This window comes from Ostrinia nubilalis, chromosome 17 (assembly GCF_963855985.1).
Source record: "Ostrinia nubilalis chromosome 17, ilOstNubi1.1, whole genome shotgun sequence".
NCBI classification, from domain to species: Eukaryota; Metazoa; Arthropoda; class Insecta; order Lepidoptera; family Crambidae; genus Ostrinia; species Ostrinia nubilalis.
In genome coordinates, this window is record NC_087104.1 from 2,305,718 (window position 1) to 2,330,314 (window position 24,597).

The following is a 24,597-nucleotide window of genomic DNA, read 5'->3' on the forward strand; positions in this document are numbered from 1 at the left end:
TTAGAGTTCTAAAAGGAACCCCCATGCAAAATCTGAGACTCCTAGCAATTGTAGGATTCATATTCTGGGATTTCGTGATGAGTGAGTCAGTCAATCAGTGACTATTTTTAGATTAATCATTATGTAGAGCTTTTGACAATGAACATAAACTTGGTAGCCTTAAGTGAAGACCGAAGGAAACTGCAGTAAACAACTAATAATACACAAATCATGTAGGTACCAGTTTACCGTAATATTTGTTTTGCAAATAATATACACTAAGGCTGAGTTGCACCACCTAACTTTAACGGTAACTATAACGTTAACCGGTGCTTTTTGTATGGAATTAGACAGATTTTTGACGTTTGCCAAAGTTAAAGTAAGACGGTGCAATCCGCCTTATTTTGCACTCAAATGGCCCTTTTTGTGTTATTTTTAATGTTAATGGGAAAAAAGTAGAGCTTAGTGACTAAAAATCATTTTATGAAAATTTGTTCTAGTTTTAAATAGGATTTACGAAAAGTTTTCCCGTGTAGGTCTCAAAATAAATATTTCAGAATCAGAATCATCATTTTTTTCTAAATTAGTTTTATTTTAGCAATAAATGCTATGAAAATATCTCTTAAATTATAACAACAACTTCATGGATTACTCTCTAAAGCATATCAACTTGGTTCAAAGCGGCTCAAACACATTTTGCCTTTAACAAAATTTCGTCATTATCATCATCCTCATTTCAGCCACAGGATGTCCACTGCTGAACATAGGCCTCCCCCAATGACTTCCACACCGCACGGTTGATAGCGGGCCTGCATCCAACGCCTTCCTGCTACATTTATCAGATCATCGGTCCACCTTCCTTGTGGATATACGTGGCCTCCACTATAACAAAATTACAAATTAGTAACGAAATTTACCATCCCATAATATGACAAGACTTGCCGGCTCGACTGTTCGTGTAAAGATACTCCCTTATTAATAAAAAGTTACATCCTAGTTGAGCTCTGTTTTAACGTGATATTTCCATACTAAACGTCACTTTAAAACAGGGTTCAACTATGGTGTAACTTTTATTAATAAGGGAGATAATATTTAAGAAGGGGTTTGAACAAGTGAACAAAATTTATATCGGATGCCACTAAGCCAACTTTAGCTCAGCTTTAAGATTATAGTAACTTATATCAGCTGCAATCAATTTTAATGTACCTTCGGAAGTATACAGAAGCTTACTAAAAACTCTATTTTTTATATTGAATTCAATGGAGAACGTCTACATCCAGCAATGTACAAGTGAGATACTCATCAATAACGCTCATCACAATATCACAATTCCTTTACAACCTCGATACCGATACCAAAACACCAAATGTATACGGTATCGTGAGCGCATGCTCTAATACAACGCTGGATGATTACTCCAATAATATTGTAGCGCCGACCCGTTGGCACTTTCCTTTCATAATGAGGTTCGCTGACAAGTTGGGAAACGATTAAGACGTTTAATAAAGGAAGCTATTATTATGACTGTGATACGATCAGCTCATAGGTGGTAGCTGTTGATGATAGCTAGATGGGAAATGATGATATTGGGTAGTAAATGTTAGGTAACTAAACTAACATAACCAAATGGTCATTTTTGACAGATCTTTGATCGAACAAGTATCGAAAACATTGGTATCACGTCATAATCTTTGTTGTGAGGTAATAAATGATATAATAAATAATAGCCTTGGACATTTTACACTACGCTTCTAGTCCCAAACTAAGCAAAGTTTTGTACTACGGGTACTAGACAACGGTTAGTTGTAAATACATAGTAACACCCAGACCCATCTCAGAAATTAAAATTCATCATTTCAATTTTTGCCCGGCCGTGAATCGAACCCGGGACCTCTCGGCACTACTAGTCCTTATAAAATAACATCGAGCAATGGAGTTAAGTTCATAATTAAGATTTTAAAGGAAACTGTGGATGTAATGTCATTCAGAATCCTTATAATGAAAATACTAGATGATTACCAAAGCTACAAACTCTTTTTTGTCCAACTATGGACATAGCTCAACTGGTAGTGAGATTATATCAGAATTACGAGAAAAAGGTCATGTTAAATTCTAAACATTCATTTCAATTCTCCATTTATGAACATAGATTTTGTAAGAGTTAATTTCTCATCACTCTAAACAAGGTGCGGCAAAATACCTAAGAGAGCAAAGAAATTAAATTTTAATTAACAGATCAGACCAAAATAAAACCAACTAAGCATTGAAGATAAGACCTCCAGACATGTTTTATGAGCATGCGATTTTGCAAGGAAATAAATAAATAAAAATAAAGCACATGTTTAATTAAGGATCTATTTTATACGCTCCATTTATGGATCGACTTTTCAGCTCACGTAGATGTTATAAATCATTGCAATTTGCCTTGCATTCAATTTGGACATCTAATCGTAATTAGAATGACCCTAGGTAAGCACGTTTGTTAGTGTTCTTAGACATATACAGGGTGTGTGTTTAGTTTTAGCTGCAGAAGTTATTTAGCATCCTATTATATTTTCAACATTATGAGGAATTAAAAGCGCATAAAGCTGTTAAACGAATAGATCGACAATATTGTCAATTTCAATAAACTACGCTTATTTAATTAGTTTTATTTTAGTAGCCTTTAAGGCGGTTATCACACTGCGCCACGCTCCGCCGCGGTACGCGGGACGACAGATTTAATCATTGTATGCAAGTACCTCAGTTTGTATAGAAAAAACGCGCGGCACAACACACTGACAACGCGTCTGCGCGCGGGATTTTTTATATGAAATCACGCGCTCCGCGGCGGAGCGCGGCGCAGTGTGATAACCGCCTAAGGCACGTAAACCCTAGTGTCAAATTTATGACAAACCACAAATGTCTAACATAGTTGACTCCAACCGATAACTTAACGAATCTAAATCAGGAAATCATATATCTTATTGAACTATTAGGTTACTTTAAGCCTTTTTCATAAAGAAGAAAGTTCATGATGTGATGACACCGGTAATAATATTTTCAATACTCAATTCAATAGAGTTCAAATCTCGGTCAACTAGACCAGGTTATAATATTTCATACAGATCATATCACTGCAATGCTCATAAAGTAGGCATATCTTTCGACACTGTAAGCCTTAATTGCCTAGCATAAACACAAAGATTTCATATTTCATCGGAACACATTACAATGAAAAATTTCTTCAAAATCATCATCATCACGCAATTACAAAACTAAAAGAAGCCTACAAACAAAGCTATCAGCACAATCGGAAGCTGTTCTAATTACTTTTGAACGCTAAGGTCGCGCTTAAGTAAAATGTTTCACCCAAGGGCGAGACGATATGGAATGCTCTTGTGTGTAATACGGCCATTCAAGTGATTGGGCGGCGGTATGCGAGAGCGAGGCATGAAATATTTTGTATCACTTTTGAATGAAAATAAGAGTGATGTTTTTGGAATAGCCAAACAAATTATGATAGTTTTTTCAATTTTGCCCGTCCTGGTGAAGAAATATTCTAGAAATACGATTTAACAATTAAAATAATTGTAATAGCGATATTTTGTTTTCAGTTTGTATTTAAACTTGTTTTTATTCAGACAGTAATTGCGCGCTGACGCGTTGATGTCTTTTGTATCAAACGCTGAAAACTGTTTGATTTAGTAATTAAATAATACTGTGCTTTTAGTTTAACTCTATTTTCTTAAACAGACTTTAAAATACCACAAATCTAGTAAGTATAAAGATAAAAAAAAAATTAAGCAATTTTGTGTCTCTCTTATAAGCTAGGTACAAGGCTTGATTAAATCATTCTAAAATTGAGGTGTGAATAAAAGTATTTATTTATCAAAACATGATAATTTCAGTATGATCCAAATCACACATGTGAAATATCACACCTACCAGTTAAAAATAACAACTTTGTAATCATAAAAACATTTCTTGTGACTTACAAACATACCTACTACTTTGAAAAGTCTTTATTTCCAATCTAGCGGCCGCCCGCGACTTCGTATGCATGGATCCCGTTTACCCCCTTAGGGGTGGAGTTTCGTAAAATCCTTTCTTAGCGGATGCCTACGTCATAACATCTACCTGCATGCCAAATTTCAGCCCGATCCGTCCAGTGGTTTAGGCTCAATACTCAATACTCAATAGTTTATTGCTTCCATAATGATTCATAAAGGCTGTGCGTTGATAGATCACTATGTCAGTCAGTCAGCCACCTTTAAGTTTATATATTTAGATTCGAAACGCCATCTTGCATACCACCGTCCGGCACAATTAGAGGGGTCCATCTTCGTGAATTATATTTTGATTAAGCAACACCCAGCCACGATTTTTGAACGAGAGCATCTTCAAATGTAGATCGATACCAGTAAGCATTAGTATAAATATTGTAATAGCTGATCGACATTATCAGTACACGTCGGTACATGATCTGAGGAGGTCTAAAAATACACTTGCAAAAATGAAATTGGTGAGTTTATAGATGAAAGCTCGAGTTAGGCTTTTGAGGTCATAGTTCATAAATTGATCTTGATTAAAACGATTTTGCCTTTAATACGGCTACTATCAATTCTTTACTAAATCATTCTTTATTTAACACTTATTAACTTTCTTTCTTACAAAAAATTAGATTATATTAAATTAAACGGATTCAAGATTGTATCTGGATATCAGTGAAAATTCAAGAAAAGTAATGTGGAAGGATATTTATTTCATTACTGTCTTTGTCCACTACATGGCTTCAACTTTCAACATAACTAACCTAATTACTAATGCTTGTCACCTGTCATCCGCTATGCAATGGAGGGAAGTCGAACCTTAACTTCGAACTTCTTCTATGTTCTTCTGATTAATTTCGTAGCGGGTCCAATGACAGTACAACTTTCCCCCGGGACAAACTTGACCAGTGAAGGTTGTTGGGTTGGGTTTTTATTGGCGGTCAAGCTGTAGATCCTGGCTACACAGGAGTTGCAGCGGTGGGAACGAGAGGTGGGAATAGTCCCGTATAACTAACATTATTACTAATTATCTAACCTTTTTGTTACAGTTCGTAGTACTAGCGGTGGTCGCTTTGTCTAACGCTGCCAAGTTAGACAAAACCTACCTCCCTCCCTCCCACTCTCAAACCTCTGGTGGTTCAGGAGCTTTCCTTGAAACCCCATTGGGAGATCAGGGTCAAGGCCAAGCTGGAATTGGCTTTGCCAGAAACGGCAACGGATTCTCCCAGAACGGAAACGGCTTCTCCCAGAACGGAAACGGCTTCTCCCAGACCGGAAACGGCTTCTCCCAGAACGGAAACGGCTTCTCCCAGAACGGAAACGACTATGCCCAGAACGGAAACGGTTTCAACAACTTCGAAAACCGTCCTGAACGCGCCCAGGCTGCCTTTGAGAGGAACGCTGCCATCCTTCGTCAGGACAACCAGAATGATGGAGAGACCTACTCTTATGCTTATGAAACTGAAAACGGTATATACGCCGAGGAGAATGGTGTAGCTACCAATGGTGTGGAGGCTCAGGGTGGTTTCTCTTACACCGGTGACGACGGTCAGGTTTACAGCATCAGGTAATTAATTGTTTTTATGTAATTTTTTTGGGTTAGAATGAACAAGTGACGTTGTACAGAACTTTCAGAGATGAAAAAATGATAAAACAAAGTTAACTGTTAAGATTACTCCAATGTTTAGATATAAAAATAATAGGAAGATAGTGATCGTCTTAAAATAATAGCGTTACGGTAATTTATATTGTATTGACTAATAGTGTGTTTGTAACCTAAAATAAATACGTTTTTGTATTCATTTATGTAGAAACTGTTTCGCATACTGATTGTAATTTAATTTAAAACAATCATTGTCTGATAGTTTAAATTAAGTACTCCATTCTCAATTTCAGATACACCGCTGACCAGAATGGATTCGTGCCCCAGGGTGACCACCTCCCCACCCCTCCCCCCATCCCGGAAGAGATCCTGAAGGCTCTGGAACAGAACTCCCGCGACGAGGCTGCAGGCATCTACGATGATGGTAAGGTTTTTTAAAATTCCTTTATATTTTTTTATCAGCCTATCATTAAATTACACAAAAGTTACCTAATTCTATCAGAAGTTTAAACTACAAATGAGAACCTCATCAACTTTCCTGAAGTCGGTTAATGAGTAGATGAAATAAAATAATTTCCTACATTAACGCTGTTTAGGTATTTCACATTTTGTAGGTTTATGTAAGTAGGTATTTACTGTCTGAATTTCTAACCATATCGGCAAATACGAGTGTAGTGGTTAAATAATTTTCGAAATAAACTTCATCTAGCTTAGCGTTATTGTTCAATTTAATTAAATATTGCTATGTTTTATTACAGGATCTTACAGCGAGGGCAAATACGGAAACAGCGAAGACCAATACAGCGGCAACCAATACAATGGCAACCAGTACAACAACAACGGCAATTTCAACAACCAGAACGCTTACGAAGGCGATGATGACTCCGTTGTGACCAACTCTGCTCTTTTCCGCAACTCTGGCAATGGTCTTAATGGAAACCAGGCCACCAACAAGGCTTACCTGCCTCCCAACCAGGACCGCTTCAACCCTGAAGCTAACCAGGGCTTCAGCCGAGCTAGCCAGGGTACATTCAACAATGGACCAGCTGGCCAGGGTACTTTCAACAATGGACCAGCTAGCCAGGGTTTCAGCAGGGGACAGGGTGTGAACAAGGCATACCTTCCACCTGTCGCTGGCCAGAGGAACCCCGGTTTTGGAAGCAGGACCAGACAGCCCAGCTTCAGTGCTAGGAATGGATACAGATACTAAAACGACTGCTAGCTATGTGTTAATGTTTTGACTAAATTTTATTACATATTTAAATGACTAAACGCAAATTTTTATTATTTTAAACCTTCCATCTCACCCTCATGTTTTCTTAATTAAATTAGGAATAGTGTGTATTAATAACATACATTACTCGTATGCTTGGACTACGGGCGAAATCGCTGGATTGAATTTTTGAATATTTTTTCTTCCAGCAACTGGGCCCATTCTAAGATTGTAGAGGTCAATGTTGATTTGGTATTTAATTTATTAGTAAAACATTGAAGGTGCTAGTTACTGGAACAAAAAATATTTAATAATCAATACAGCGCAGCGACTTGGCCCATGGGTCAAGCTAAAAGTAGGCAGAGTCATTGAAATACTCTATACAAAAAACTTGCCAATACAAAGAAGAAGAAAACTCAACATCATGATGGTTTTCCAAAGCAATTGTGTAATGTTGTCATGTCAATACGTAACATAAATTCCAACTATTTCATTGTACTTTTAATTATAATTAATATTTGAAGATATTGTTAAAGAAACAAAAAGGCGAGCCAACAATACAAATCGCACCGAAGAATAAGATGCACATGACTCTTGATGGACAGAGCTTTGTTCTTTTATAACTTTTATGAGTTGACCTATTGGCTCTTCATTCATAACTTACTTAAGGGGAAGCAAATTAGACTAAGCACTTACTTTCTCAACCACTAGCTGTTGGATTTCTTTTGTCCTTTCTCTGGGAACTAAATTATGTTAAGTAAAACTAAAATTAGTTTGTTTATTATCATCAAACCAATTATCACACATTAATTTTACTGAAGAGTTTAGTCATAAAAAAAAAGTATGATACTTTTTGTCGCAAAACCAGAAAGGTAGAGAATGAAATTCGAATAACTTTTCAAATAAGTAAAGGATGTAAAAATTAATATAGTGAGAAACAAAGAGAGTTTTAAAAGTAACTGTTTTAAAACACCCTAGTTGTCCATTGTGTTTTGGATAGTTAGACGTGCGGCTTACTAAAAACTTGATTATAATAGACCACAAAAAACAAACTCATGAATTGTAGGAAAGAAGAAAAAACTTCCAAATAACATTTTACACCTTTCAGCTTTACAATCACATATTAGTATAACAAAACGTTTCTAAATAAGACAGAACGTTTTATCACAAAGATCTCTCCCTTAACAAGATCACAGTTCACGGTCCCCAAAAGTAATTATTGAACAATGGCGGTCATGTATCTGGTGTACTGATTGCGCTCGTGGTCTATGCGACCTCATGAAGATTATCAAGTGCATGACAAGATATTTGAAGTACATTTGTAGGAATATTGGGTGGTCTTCAAAGCTATTAATAATAATCGTTTGGCGAAGAAATTGCCCTTTTTATGTGCCCTTGATAGATTTATGGTTTATGGTGTTGTCTTGCCTTGATTCGAATCTTGGTAGGGCCATTTCTGAATCGGCTAATGGCTGAAACTACTGAGTTTATGATCGTACTTTTAATGCATTGTATACTTAACTTTTTTCTAGGTTTAGTGATAAATCTTGGAACATATTAGAAATTAACTTATTACTTGGAATCTCAACAAACAATTTTTCCTAACCTTAGATAGGATTGATGTAATACTCTTTATGTAAGAACAATAGCTTATATTGAAAATACGAACTACACTTAAACGTTTTTCTTATGAAGACAAAGGAAAAAGGCATGCATCATGTTAAATACCAACAGAAATCATAATGAATATTCCCCATATGCCAAAAATATTCATCAATATCACTGCAAAATAAAAGATCTACAAAGTGGAGTCGAGTTGAATGAGTTTAAGTCTAAAATCTGTCCGAGTGGTCATGACTCATGAATGAAATGTGAACACAAAAAAAGCGATCAGTCTCCAGTCCACTCTTAGATCCTATTCGCTTTCAATACGTTATGTCACCAATGTGCCTAATTCCTCCACGTTTGTCACCAATTACACTGCCGGCCACAGAAATGTCAAGGTTGGATAATATCCACCTCATGATCAATCGGAACGTAATGTGATGAAATAATAAAAATAAACACTCTTAATAACTTGTTCAGGCGTTTGACAGCAACAATTAGGGTTTGTCACGCTGGACGTCTGTCACGTACGTACGCCTAAATAGTCATTAGAAGTTAATTTTAAGGATGGTATAAATATCATTTTTTGGACGGTATCATCACACATCTCATCTGAATCCTGCATTGGATACACCCATCGAGATGAAGACCTTTCTGGTTAGTGTTCTTTCCGTGGCTTTCAGTGTACAGTGAATTAGTAAATGAAAGTGATTAGTGTTCAGTGACAATAGTTTGTTAACAATACAGATTAGTTCAAGCTTTGAAAGAGAAAGTGAGGAAATAAAGTAATCGTTTGTTTCAGATCATCCTAGTACTGGCTTATGCCAGCGCTGAAAAGCTGGATTTGACCTACCTACCACCTCCTGGGTCACAATATTCTGGCGGTAGACCTGAGGATATTCAAGTCCCGTTAGAATATCCTAAAGACACCTATTCTACTACGTTACGACCTCAGGGATTCGATGGTGCAGTAACGAACCCTGAAGAGTACCAAGCAACTATAGGGATCAATCGAGGCGTGCCAGCGGAAACTCTGGTTACTGGTGATGTAGCTCCTGGAACAAAAGGACCGTTTTCGCATAGAGTACCTACAACAACAGTGTCTTACGCATTCACCCAGACCACAACTCATCCACCTACTGAAGGCTTTGAAACTACTATAGTACCACAAACTTTCAGCCCTGGTTTCCCAAGCCAAGACGCAATCAATGGTTATCAACCTCCAGAACGTACTTACCAGGGAAATCGTCCCCAAGATAATCGAATTGCTACTCAATTTGGAGGCCAAACTCCCACTGCAGAATCAGTATCCCAAAATACTGGCTATCCCGATCAACCTTACGGGTCTATTGATAACCAGCAGGCTCAAAACCTTCCAGGCTATCAAGTTAACAACAAACAATACATTGGCCAAAGACCCGCTACCCCCACATCTGGCCCAGTTTCCCAATATACTGGATCCACAACTCAACCTCAAGATCTCAATGTTTATAGACCAGGCTATGAAGCAAACAGGAATCAATTTAGGGAACAAAACCCGACTCTATCACCAATTTCTGGCCAAGGTAAATACCCTGTCAGGCCTACACAAAATTCGGGAATCGTATCAGGACTCCACCCTGAAGCGCCTTTTGGGCAAGATCAGTACCAGAATCAGACTTTGAATGAAAATGACTTCGTAAACCAGCCAAGCTTTGTTCCATCAACTGTAGCACCGGGTTTCATTTCAACTACTAAACCGAGCTCTACTTATAACACTTTCAATAACATTCAAGGATCTTCAACACCCCGACCCTATTCCCCTCAAGCTGGTTTCCCAAATCAAGTCAATGGTCAAAATATAAACAACGAAGAATCTTACCAAGTGCCGAATTCTGGACTACAACCAGGTGGTTTAATAACTGAACCGAATAGACAAAATGTATTCCGACCTTCAACGACATTCGCACCTACAACTTACGCCAATGGCATTGACAACCAACAATTTCCTACTGGAACATCTGTTATCCCAGGTGCTTCTTACCCAACTCCTGGCTTCCCTGAGGGCCAATATAATGGCCAAATCAATGGAGCACCAGGTGTTTATTCTCAACGTCCAGAAAGGCCCCAAGCTGAGGCTGACCGAAATGCTGTTATACTGAATTACGATAACATCATCACTCCAGAAGGTTATTTTGCGTACAGTTTTGACACTTCCAATGGTATCCATGCTGATGAGAATGGAACAGCCGCAGATGGAGTGAAAGCTGAAGGCTCATATTCGTACATCGGTGATGATGGAAAACTGTATTCGATTGTTTACACGGCAGATGAAAATGGCTATCAACCACGCGGTGATCATTTGCCCACTCCTCCACCAATTCCAAAAGCTATTCAAGAAGTTATAGAAAAAGTGCAGAAAGAGAAAGAAGCTGGGATCTATCACGATGGTATGTATATTTTGTCATTAATTAAATAACGTAATCACTGTTTAGCTTATTAAGGGTACCAAAATTAGGTACAATATTAAAATATGAATTTGTGTTTAATTGAATAGGAAAAAGTGTATGAATGGGTATAATCTGTTACAAAATTCTACTACATTATAAGTTTTTTTAATTTTTTCTCTATTTTGTGTTTGCAGGGTCTTATGACGACGACAAGTATGGATACAAGAAATACCAAGGTGCAATGCGTTATGGACCTCAAAAAGGGGCAAGTGATGCAGAAATCCCTGAGGAATATGTCACTGAAACTAAAAAAGATATGAAACTACGCAGACCATTTACCGGTTTTAGGAAACCAGTAGTTTCATCAGGTGATTTGTCTGACTTTACTGACGAATCTAATCAAGAGCAAGCTCAGTATGAAAACGACGATGACAAAGCACCTGGGCAAGTTTCTACTAAGCGTCCAATCAATCGTGTGACTATCCCAGAAGGTGATGAAGAGGATAGCTACATTCAGGATGGTGATGACAAAAATCAGTTCGTTGAAGTGTCAACAAAAAGACCTTTGAAGCAACCAGTTAGGAAATTGCTTAAGCCAATCAAAGGTCTGAGCACTGATAAAACTGGATCCACCGGTGTACGGATACGACCTAGTGACAGGACTGGTTCTAAAATTGAAGATCAGGGATCTTTAGAATACGGTTCGGAAGAGCCAACTTATGAAGATGATATTAACAATACTCGTGCCTCGAACAAAGGTGTCTCAAGACGTCCTATCAACCAGAAACGACCACAGTATAGCCAAGAAGATGTAAGTATAACAGATGTTTTAGAATACGATGACAACGCAAAGATACCTTTGGCTCCAGGATCATTCAGGCGCCCAGCAATACAGGATAAAAATAAAAATGTTCAAGAATTTGATAACTATGAAGTTACAAAACCGACCGGTCGGTTGCCTGGTAGACGTCCTGAAAATAGACCAGCCATTGGAAACATTGAAGATAAGTATCAGCCCGGAGAAAGTTACACTGAAAGTTATGAGAACAGAGTGCCCACGAACGAACCTGACAATGACGCAAGCAGTGAGAATGATGACTATGAACGTGAAGAATCTGTTACTAAGTTACCTACAAGAGTTCAGCCAGGTGGTAAGAGACCGTCAGGTTCATTACCTTCTCGTGATAAAACTATTGCTTCTCGAGTAAGACCTAGCATTCCCAAAGGTCAGTCACAGGAATATGAACCAGTAACAGGCAAACCTAACAGGACGTTCGGTGGAAAATATGTAGAAAATGAAAAGATCTATGACAAAACTACTCCACAAACTGGCTATTACGATAGGCCTGAGCCTACATCCTCAGTGAAATATGACAGAACTCAAACTACAGGAACTCGTGGCAGACCTCAAACTGTCCTTCAAGACGATCGTGATCAAGTTTTGATTGGTGACCAAAGGCCTAGTCCGCCGGGAGCCAAGTTTGGTCAAAAGCTAACTAGGCCAACAACTAACCAACAATCTGTAAATTATAATGGCCAACCTGTAAATGAAACTGGCTACCAATACATACCACCACGAACGAAATTTGAGCAAGATAAGGTTAAAGGATTTCCTAATCAATTTACAGGAACAACTAGAGTGGAAAATGAGTTTTATAAAAAAGAAGGCATCACAAGTAAACCATTCCTGACTCCTAATGTGTCACCTAACGACAAAGGTTTAAATGAATACGATCAAGAGGAAGGAACTCCAGATTTTGTATCTGATACGAATCTAAACCAGGATCAGTTTGACAACGACTCCTCTCAGTACCCAGACAGTGGAACCACATCCGATGAAACGTTTGTTGAAGAAGGTATTACATCTACTACACCTTCTAAAAAATTCACCAGTACTTCTCACAGGCCATCCCCAACAACAGGCCGACCCTTGAGACCTCAGTATAATCAGAACACGCAAAAGGTTCCTGGTTTTGTAAATGATAGAGTGACACCAACAGGTTATCCTAGACCAACACAAGGTTCTCATTTCAATCAAAATAAATTCGGGACTAACGTACCTTATCAAGGAGCTTCATCTGCCACCCCGTTGCCATCCACACCATCATACTATGGATCAACTACACCAGGAGAACAGAGCTATGTCAATGGGGATAGGACTTATACTCCTGGTGAGGTAATCGTTTCTTCAACTACTCCTGTACCTTCCCAAAAGCCTATCTTTGGTGGATATTCCCAACAGAACACTAACAGACCTCAGATCCAAACCACGTTCAGACCAGATGGAACTTTAAGTCCTACAACTGGATACTATGATGGTACTACTGCTCCAAGATTCCCAACTGTTTCTTCTACCTATTCTCCATCTAATGTAGGATCTAACAAAAATCCTCAATATGGAAGTGATCTGCCCAGCACAACCTATCGTCCTAACTACAAGATCCCCGGAATAAATGAACCATCTGCTACTGCAGTTCCTGGAGTAGTTGTTGATGGTTTCGGAAGGCCTATAAGACCTGGATTTAGTTCTACTGCTCAAGATTACTCCCCTGGATCAACTTTTGATGAGCAAGGTCAACCTATTAAGGGTCAAGTTGATGGTTTTGGAAGGCCTGTTAGACCTGGATTTAGTTCTACTGTTCAAGATTACGCCCCTGAATCAACATTTGATGAGCAAGGCCAACCTATTAAGGGTCAAGACGTGAAGGTTGGATATCAACCAGGTAAGCCCTCGAGCGATCAGTTCAAAGGTCAGCAGAGGTACCAACCTGTTGGTACTTCTGGTCAGCGAGTGTCTCCAGTCTTCCCATCAACCACCGAGAAGATCTATGGAGAAGACTTCAGTGGTCCAAAACAACAGCAAAAGTTCGATCCTGAAACTGGATATTATTATTAGCCAAGAGAAAACTACCTCAATATTTATTGAAATTGATTCTAATTAATTTTAAGCACGAGCATGTAAATGAAAAACTAAATAAACAGTCAACGCCAATACTGTGTTTTAAACTATTTATCATAAACCTATTTAATTCTACAATACCAAAGTTTTGAAATGCAATATTTAAACCTTCCAAATGGTACTAGGTCCGCCCTACGAGTTAGTGCTTTATGCAGAATTGAAAATGTTGTATTATTATATTGATTAAATAACAACAAATCTTTTACCCGCGAGCGAGAATAACTCAATACATAAAATGATCTCAAAGTGTTATTTAATAAGTACCTATTCTACTTAAAATTAATTCAATAACTTTTAAACTATTATTGAAATAAGAAAATATGTAACACTAACACTAAACAAACGTTAAACATCACGAATAGCGGCATCTATGAATATCACTCGTAACTCTTGACCAAAATTTACAATCACTAAAGCTGGATCGATAAAAGCCATTCACTGGACGTTGAACACTTAGTTCTGAGGTCACAACATAGATGGCGCTTGGTAGCCATAGAAAACTAAATAGACCTCGTACAACGATTACAGCAAAAAATTATAGACATTAAAGCCTACAATAAAAAAATAATCAATCAATATTAATGTCCATAGCAAATGAAAAGTTAGAATTAGCTTAATGCTACTTTTTGTTCGTCTGGTTTTTTGTAGCACCCTAATGGCTGTGGGTCAGAGGGTACCCGGATCTCAAATCCATTTGGTGCTTGGCCAGAGAGATGGTCGCTAAGGTAGCGCTCAAGGTCAAAAGTTTGAAGGACGGGTTATGTAACGAATCACGATCATTCAACGCTTTTTGTTTTCGTAAAAAAGTTCGGTCAATGTACCTCTACGATCGAAACATGTGCTAGCTTCTGATAAAAAAGGGATCACTATTTTAGTGGCAAGCATATCACGTACTTAGAAGCTCCTATTTCTCCCGACAAAATGATACTAATGTGTCGAAAGATTGGGTGTTTTGCTTCAACCCCCTGAAGCTCTGAATGCCCATAAAATATCAAATTCTTGCCTTTACACTATACCTATTAGGTATTTTCAGTTGTGTTAACTACTTATAGCTTATATTATGACTCAGTCAGTCACTAGTCTGTTGGTTAGAAGACTATACAGAACTAGTTTTTAAATTCAATTCCCAAGTAAGACATGCAAAATGGCTTTAAGCAAATCTCTTTGGTAGTCGTTTAAATTCAGTTGAAAATAGAGACGTTAATAGAGAGTGACGTAGTGGAATTACATACAGCTTTTATTTTGCTCTTGTTTACATTCCTTGTGGAATCATTTAAAAATCGTTATTCATAGACTAAGAGCTACTTTCAGCTAAGAAAAATTTTCAGCTTTTATAAAATAACTTAGGTGCACTAGCTCTTAGTCTAATAATTAAGTTTACTTACAATCGATAGACTATAAACAAGCTCAACTCAACCATTGCAAAAGGTCCATCTTGTATTTGTAAAAGCAATAACGATGATTTATTTTAACTTTTGCAAACGATCCATGCTGAAATGGGAACTCGAGAAAATTTATGGCCATCCGTCAATCCCAATCTACCTATGACATTACTGGCACAATAGATTAAGAAATGAGCTCTATTCTAATACCAATACCAGAATAATGGGCAGTTAAGACAAACCGATACTGAAATATCAAGGCAACAAAAATGTCGGACAACTCAATGCTCCATTGTTATATTTTAGTTGTCGAATCTGGGGCTTGACCCTTGAACTAAGGTGAAGAGGTCCAGGGCTACCCACATGTCATAACATTTTGACGTTGCTATTATAGCAACCTATTGTCGTGTAATAGAGAAGAATTTACCAAAACTAGACATAAATCTTGTAGCTGCAGCCTAAGAATAACTTTAGACTAATGATGCTTCATGATTTCCATTAACAGTTTTCTTCTCTTCAGTCTACTTTGTCTACTACTTCAATTAATCCATAGGAACCCCATAAAAGTTAAGGTATAGGTCGCCATAAAAGTTACTAATTATGATCAATTAACTGTTCCTCTTTTAATCTTTTACTTATAACAATATTTATTTTGGACTAGGAAGGATTAAAACTGGGTTGTATAGATAAAACGACGTTATCTCAGTGGTCAAAAGTTCGTGGGTTCATCATCATTTCATCCATTGGACGTCCACTGCTGAACATAGGCCTCCTGCAATGTTTTCCATGTTGATCGATTGGTAGCGGCCTGCGTCCAGCGTTTCCCTGCTACCTTTATGATGTCATCGGTCCACCTCGTGGGTTCAATCCTTCCTAAAGCAGTAAGATCTTTCAAGTGAAAAATCGTGTTTAAAAGCATGAAAAGTTATGACTAGCAAGAAAGCTAGACATCGGATCACAGAAATGGTTAATTTTAGTATGACGAGCATAAAAACCATTTAACACGAGAATATTTCATGAATGCTCTCGTTCAGCTTTAGACAATACATTTTCTATTATGTCTGCATCATGTCGAAGTAATATTTCGATTGTTACATCGATTAAGTTCAAATCGATCGTTGATTTACGTCTTATTCGAGAGGAGAGGATCCACAATGGTCCAGACCGGTTGGGAGTGCTTTGTGACGTAATAGGTCACGTTGAGTAATTCTAGACTGAACGATTAGTCTCAGGCGTGTTGGTAGTGAGGGTGGTGTAGACGAGCGACTTCTAAATAAATCTAAAACTTTTTAAATCACTGAAGTTCAGGTAACGGCGCATGAACCTGGCAAAGGCAAATCTAGCTTAACACCAGCTTTTTCTAGAGAAAGACTCTCTTTTCAAAAGTTAAATTCCAATCCTTTATTAATGTAAAGCCTTTTTGGGCCACTTTACACCTCCCAAATATAGTTCTACCATCACTTCTGGATATCGTATCAGTTTTCGTTGAGAAGAAATCGTAGAAGAAACATCATCATCATCATCATCATCTCAGCCTTAGGACGTCCACTGCTGAACATAGGCCTCCCCCAATGCTTTCCATGTTGCCCGGTTGGTAGCGGCCTGCGTCCAGCGCCTTCCTGAAGACCTGAAGAAGAAACATACTTGTACAAAGATACGTTAAAAATTGTTTTATTTTATTCAAGGTGGCCAAGATAGTGTCACACGTTAAATTTTAACTGCCAAAGTAAAAAAAAAAAAACATTAAAATTACTTTTACCAAAAATCGTGAAAAAATGCAATCAAAAGTCGCCAGTCCGCAAATCACGTAAGTGTTGAGTTGTTGATTTTCGATCGATCTACAATGTTGCGGCGAGCCATTTAGAGCATCGATGTTCCGCGATAATGAAGGCATGGTTAATGGAACATTACCATAATCACATTTGTTATTTCTGGCCTTCGTTACATTTCGTGGTTTTGCGTCGGATCGTGAACGATTTTGTATTAAGAGAACTATGCACTTACTTAATGGGGTCTTTTTGGTTTACGCGAAAAATATTATTATTATCTCATCTTATAAGACCTAAATTAGTTTGCTTTGGGATAACCAATTGCCATAGAGAACCACAACATTACATTGTTCAGGTTATACTTTTATCTACTTGCTTTTAAATAAGCTAAAATACTTTTCTAAGGGAAGCTTTACCTACCTATTAATTTGGTATTTTATCAGTTATAGAGTTAGGCTGAGTTGTACCATCTAACTTTGACCGTAACTTTAACGATAACCGGTGTTTTTTGTATGGAGTTTGACAGATTTTTGACGTTTAACAAAGTTAAAGTAAGATGGTGCAACCCAGCATAAATATTCTAAGCTCTATTTCCATGTGGTTCCGGTATAGTAGACTGGGATCACCCCTAATTTTCCCGTGCATGTTGTAAGAGGCGACTTAGAAAGAAATATGCGAACATCAGTCCTTCCCAACCCATCCGTGTAAGCTAGATCCTGCCTTTCGAAATAGGTCGTATTTCGCACTGGAGCACTGGAGACTAATGCCCGTTTTCACCATCAATCCCTAATTTTAAGTGACCCCTATGGTAACACATAACAGAAATTTTGTTTTCAAAGGGGTCACTTAAAAATTTGGGATTGATGGTGAAAACGGGCATAAATGACCTAATGATGAAGTTGTAATCGTAATCTATACTTATAATAAATCTGTAGAGAGATCAATTCTGTACATGAAATATATTTTCAAAATAACTATCAGGGGTGATTAGTGATCGATACTAATGCCAAAAATGCAATCAGTAAAATTTTTGTCTGTCAGTCTGTCTGTATGTTCCTTATAGAAACAAAAACTACTGGACGGATTTTAACGAAACTTGGTACAATTATTCTTCATACTCCTGGGCAGGTTATAGTATACTTAGGAATTCCCACGGGAACGGGAAAATCCTTTTGTATGAAAAATCTAAACCGCTTAAGTTAGACGCTTGAAATTTGGCATGCAGGTACCTTAGTAAACTTAAAGCTTAGTTACAACAGAATATTGCAGAATTCCCACGGGAACGGGAGTGAGCGGGAAAAAATATTTGTATGGAAAAATCTAAACCGCGTAAGATAGATGAAGGGGGTAAAACGGGATCCACGCGTACGAAGTCGCGGGCGGCCGCTAGTAATAAATATTAAATTACGCTACGCTTGTATAAAACATACCTATGATTAAGCCATCAAAATCTTCGCGGCCCGTTAATGAGTAAACTAAAACTGATATAATGCTTCAAGCCTATTTAAAACTAATTATCTCAGTAATCAGAAGTAATTAATCATCCTAACCAGCGATCACCTTGTTTGAAATTGACGTAAAGGGAATAACAGGTATCAGTCTGCATTATTTGTCTAGCGAATCAAGGGCCGAGGACGGACGCATTTTTGACGTGCATTCATTTAACTTCTCGATTGATTGATGACCTTAAAGATAGACTGTCTAGCTGGACGAAAAAGCGGAGAATTCTCTTTGCTGTCCTTTTGGGGATGCCATTGTATGCACGTAGGTATTGTTATCATTATCACACTAAAATACATAAATAATAATAATCATGTTATCATCATAGTCATTAATTTGACTAGCAAATCTAGCCACTGCTAGTTATTTTCTTATTAAATATACTACCTAAATAGCAAAGTAACAGATCGGTCTTTCAGGAGATACTCGTATATTGAATCTCCTGAAACTGAACTCTGAAACTCTCCTGAGTCACATAAGCGGCCAAAAGCTCCATTTGTGCCCTTGCTGACATTTAAATAAATAAAAATAACTTTATTTCAGTACCCAAGTTTCTTATAACTAAAAACAATATATGCGTGCTAAGTTATTCAACAACAACTGAAATACTGTGGAATATTATAGTTAATTAACGTCGGAGTAGATTGGAACCCGAAAACTATAGTTGTTCATAAATTATGTCATTGATCGAACTCGTCCTACCATTAAAATTTAAATATTTATTTAGAACCATTTACAATAATTAAATTGCCAACCTTGGAGAAAGGAGTTTAGCACAGAGATGTACGTTCCAGCTGCCACACTTAGACATTAATTAGAATAAATCTAATGTAGAACAAAAAATAAACGTATTACACTTGCAAACGTGATCTAGATGAGCCCTCGCAGCCTTGGGCTTGATCTTCTTTCTAACTAGCTAAGAACCGTGGGTTCTGTTGTCCCCAGGTTTGAAGAGTAAATATTATTGATTATACTACCAATAGAATATGTAAATACGAGTAGGTACTTTACAAACTTCGTTAAAAGTTTAACGACATTATCTACACTATCTTGAGCTTTCATTTCAAACAAGTGACCATCTTACCCTGATTGTTTTATGGGAAACATTGGATTTGTTTCAGCGATAATTAGGAGGTTATTCACATATTTTTGTATGTAAAACTTGTAGCTTATGTCATAGTTACGCGAAAACTGAATTCATTGTGTTTTGTAGGTTCGACTCTAATTAATTGATCCAATTTTGTACATTATTTTCCTAATTTAACAGTACCAAGTCACTTTGTGAATTATTTTGAATCTCTTTTAGTGTTCATTCATAAAAGTTATGTTTTATTACACACTAGCGGCCGCCCGCGACTTCGTACGCGTGAATCCCGTTTTACCCCCTTCATCTATCTTACACGGTTTAGATTTTTTCATACAAATGTTTATTCCCGCTAACTCCTGTTCCCGTGGGAATTTCGGGAATTCCTTATTGTAACTAAGCTTTAAGTTTACTAAGGTACCTACATACTAAATTTGAAGCGTCTAACTTAAGCGGTTAAGATTTTTCATACAAAAGGATTTTCCCGCTAATTCCTGTTCCCGTGGGAATTCCTAAGTATACTATAACCTGCCCAGGAGTATGAAAAATAATCGTACCAAGTTTCGTTAAAATCCGTCGAGTAGTTTTTGTTTCTATAAGGAACATACAGACAGACAGACAGACAGACAGACAGACAGACAGACAGACAGACAGACAAAAATTTTACTGACTGCATTTTTGCCATCAGTAACGATCACTAATCACCCCCTGGTAGTTATTTTGAAAATATATTTCATTTACAGAATTGACCTCTCTACAGATTTATTATAAGTATAGATAATGGATCTTATGAACCTTAATCTCTCATTTCCTACGAATCTATCGACCATCTTATCGATTTCTTCATTTAATTCTTGTTTTAATTGTCATTTCACACAGAACAGACATACAGTATCAAATTCAATGTAGACAAATTGTAGCGGTAGTAAACCACACATTAAGGATTCGCTAAGGGACGCTGAAGGGATTGTGGCTCCAAGGAGAGCTAATAACCAAACCCGACGAGTGTTGAACGTACACTGATTTATTGAATTCACCAATATTGTAACGCATAGTGACGAGCAATGACGTAAAGCTAACTTAGCTAAATTTAAACTAGGTCAAGTAAGAAATGTACAATTTTTATGTGCGGTTAGCCCGTACATCTTGCCAATCAGAGAAGAAAAAAGGACAAATCGCTTAAAATGATACAAAGTAATATGCTAAGTCAGAAGCTAGTTTGTACATTAAGCTCAAAAAGATATGCTAGGTGAAAACATTGATAGAAACGCTTAAGAATTTCAAAATTATGCTAGTTAATAACATTGATATAAAAACAATTGATAAGATGCTTAAGAAGTTATTGAATACGTAAAGATTTGCAATAAAATAGAGTTACATAAGAGTTTAAATAGTAAACTTAGTGTCCATAATATTGTCCAGTAAATAAATAACACTTAATCGGATGACTCAATTATTTCCCCGAGGGATTCACAAGGAATAGAGATCGACACGGACCGCGGGGGCTTAGGAGGCGCCGAGCCTCTGTCAACACTTAACACGCCCATGCTCACTGATTTACGCAATTCACTACACTGAGGTTGCACTTCTTGTTCACTAGACACACACTGCCGCTCGATGTTCACCGGATGTCCCCTCCTAAGGACAGCTGGATGTCTCGAAAGCTGCACGCGCCGAGACCTTTTCCTTCGGACTCGAAGAAAGATTGCCACTAGCGCTGCTATCAGAAGTACTACAACTATTCCATAGCTGATTGAGTACTGGTGGATGTCATGGACGCTGAGATCCGATGCTGATTCTTGCTTTACCACATTTAATTCATCCATTATCTCATGATAAGCTTGCTGGTGACTTTCTGTAGTAAGATCGCTAATTGTTGAGGTGTTTATCAATTTGTTGAGAATTGATATCTTTGGGGCTTCGATATTTAAGTCTATATTTACCTTTTTCACAAAGTCGTTATGAGCATATATCGTAAATGAGTCTCCCTTGAGAGTGCAACCTTGACCTATATCGAGAAGGCCGTTGCCCGCTATTGTGCTGACTGTCATACCAGCTGGACAAAATGTGCGAATGTTGCACTCGTGGCAACATGAGTACAACCAGACATTCTGTAGGTGTAACTTGATCCACCTATTGTTACAAGGAGCTTGCTCGTACATACAGGGCGAAGTTATTTTTCCTGCATCTATTATACTTAGGTTACATAAATTTTGCTTGAGATCTAAATCATAAATAGGTTTATCTAAAGAGCATAGCATTCTCTCTTCAGATGCATGAAGACACGTTTGCAGATCATGTTCAGTTAAAAATATAACTGCTTCTTTTCTTAGATTAAACGCTAGGTAAGGGTAAGTAGGTACAGTCAGGTAGGAAACTGCTTCTGTGTTGCGTGGAACGGTGATAATCTTATCAAGCTCGTAGATGTCGTTATTGATCAGTGGGACCTTAATTTCGATGATAAGGTATTTTTTGTAGACCTTGGCGAATACCTTGAGTAGCTTGTATAGGTCACGAATGTTATGTGTCTCTACAGGTACTTTCAGATCACCATGTAGCTGACCTGATATAAAATTTATTTGTTGCTCTAATTGCTCGCTAGACAACAGGTGCGTATCGATGCGCCCGTGAGTGATGTCAGTAACGGTATCAATAAGTGAGGTTTGTATACGTCTCAGGTTCTCTAGGATGATGTTGGCTGCTAAAGCTGACGACGTTATGTAAAGTCCATTGTGGACGTCATTACGTAATTGAGTTAGCTCTGTTGCTGTTTCTCTTAAATATGTATTTATCAATGAAAATTGTTTGTTCATGATTTGTTCGTTTCGCTGTATTATGTTGTATTCCGCTTCGATAATTGTTGTTTGATTCTTGATGAGTTGTTTAACATGATTTTCGTTGTAGCTAATCTTTTCAATATCTTTAGCATATTGAAGAGCAAAGTTGTCGTCTAAAACACCAAATAGATAGTTCGCTACGGACCCAATACCATTAACTAGGCCTCTTTTTTGGCGTCTGCTGCTTTGTAGGAGTCGATTATAGTGCTCAATTTCCGTAAGTTCATGCGCTAGTTGGTTAGCAATACTCATATACTGTGCATTAGATTGGATTGACATGCCTTTTAAATTCAAAGTTAAGCTCTTTAAATGACGAATGTACATCTCCATGTCTTCCAATGCTTGCCAGTAGCTAGTAAGGTTGTAGTACACAACCAATCGCCACTCATCTCGAATGTACTGTATATTCGAAATCGTGTCAAAATATAACGCTCTATTATCTTCTAGTGCTGTCACATTGCTATTAATGTTTTGCTGCATCGATGGAGATATAAACATAGTCAATAAGAGCAATGCTAGAGAAATGAAGTTTGTAAATACGCTACGCTTGCTTCTGCTAGCCCTTTTCTCATTGTTTGAAGATACTTGGGGTTGCTGATCGCTTGGCTTCGTTGTAGTGGTATCATCGATAGTTTTTTCGACGGGAAGGGGGATGAGCTTTGTTACAGGACGTTTAAGGACGTTGTTCTCGGTTTTTATAGATACGACTCTGACGTATCCATCTTTTCCAGGGTGTAATTCTTGGACTCTGCCAAGTGCCCACTTTCCTGGAGCTAAATTTTCGTCTTTTATAATAACGATATCGTTAACTTCGAAGTTTTTAGTAGGGCTGGTCCATTTAGACCGGGCCTGAAGATGCTGAAGATAATCGGACGACCAAAGCTTCCAGAATTGCTTATTCATGATCTGCACCAGTTGCCATCGTGCAGGTAAGCTAACGTTATCTGGATCAGTCTGAGGTCTAGATAGTAAAGAGTCACCTATGAGAAAGTGACCAGGTGTTAAATACGTGTCCTCTGGGTTCTCTGTTAAAGGAAACAAAGGACGCGAGTTCAAGCAGGCTTCGATTTGCTGAATTAGAGTAGTCATCTCCTCGTATGTAAGTTTCTGCTCACCTAGGACTCGTTTTAGGTGCCTTTTAAAGCTTTTCACGGCGGCTTCCCATAAACCACCTGCGCTTGGCCATGCTGGTGCATTGAACGACCACTCAATGTTCATGTGATTGATGCTATTAAAGAAATCTGTATTCAAGGTACGTAAGATTTCTTTATACTCCTTATCTATCGCTCGCTTCGCTCCGACAAAATTTGTACCGTTATCACTGTACATGCGGCAGGGAGTCCCTCGCCGTGCACAGAAACGGCGGAACGCTGCTAAAAACGCTGGAGTACTAAGGTCTGACACCAATTCTAGGTGAACAGCCTTTGTCGCTAGGCAGATAAATACAGCTACATATCCCTTGTACGTCTTTACTCCCCTGCCCCTGCTTAGCTTCAAGTCCACGTGACCGGTAAAATCTACACCGGTGTGTGCGAAGGGGCGGGAGGGGGTCACTCTCGCTCGAGGAAGATCAGCCATTATTTGATGGTGTTTTTCTGAACTGAAGCGTCGGCATGGAATGCACTGTCTCAGCTGTCGTTTGACTGTTCTCATGCCGCTTAAAATCCAGTAGTTTTCTCTTATGTAGGATAAGGTCAAACGTGGTCCACCATGTAAGGTAGTGATGTGCGCTTGGTTGATAACTAGGTCACTTAAACGACAGTGACTAGATAGTATTATTGGATGTTTGGCTGCGCTGCTGACGTTTGAGTTACTGAGGCGTCCTCCCACTCTCAAAATTCCGTCTTTATCTAAAAAGGGATTCAAGGTCGCTATTTTGCTGTTTGATCGAACATGGCCGTTGCTTCTTATGCTTTCTAAATCGCTTTCAAAATCTTGAGCTTGTGTATTTTTAATTATTAATAGATACGCTTTGTTTATTTCGTCAGCTGATAGGTAAGTTTCACGTTCTATAGCCTTGTGACGAAGTGCAGCGGCGAAACGTGATACCCATGCCACTATCTTTACGGCACGAGTGATGGAGCTATTGTTTATTAACAATTCATTTATGAATGATGAATTTGATTCTTGTAAAGCTACGTTCACACTGACCTTTTTTGCTTCCAGATTTGGCGCTTCATAAGTATTATTTTTTGTGTTAATTGGG

The 24,597-nt window shown here is 38.0% G+C and overlaps 2 protein-coding genes across 2 annotated transcripts in view; both read left to right on the forward strand.

The window, feature by feature from the left end:
* LOC135079825 (pupal cuticle protein 27-like) overlaps nucleotides 1–24,597 on the forward strand; it is a 363,223-nt gene that overhangs the window by 239,745 nt on the left and 98,881 nt on the right. The gene's annotated exons all lie outside the window — the stretch shown is intronic.
* LOC135079821 (pupal cuticle protein 36a-like) lies at nucleotides 4,418–6,885 on the forward strand. The gene is made up of 4 exons (XM_063974434.1): nucleotides 4,418–4,483; nucleotides 5,060–5,577; nucleotides 5,907–6,037; nucleotides 6,372–6,885. The coding sequence occupies exons 1-4, from the start codon at nucleotides 4,475–4,477 to the stop codon at nucleotides 6,821–6,823; spliced, it is 1,110 nt and encodes a 369-aa protein (XP_063830504.1). The 5' UTR covers nucleotides 4,418–4,474; the 3' UTR covers nucleotides 6,824–6,885.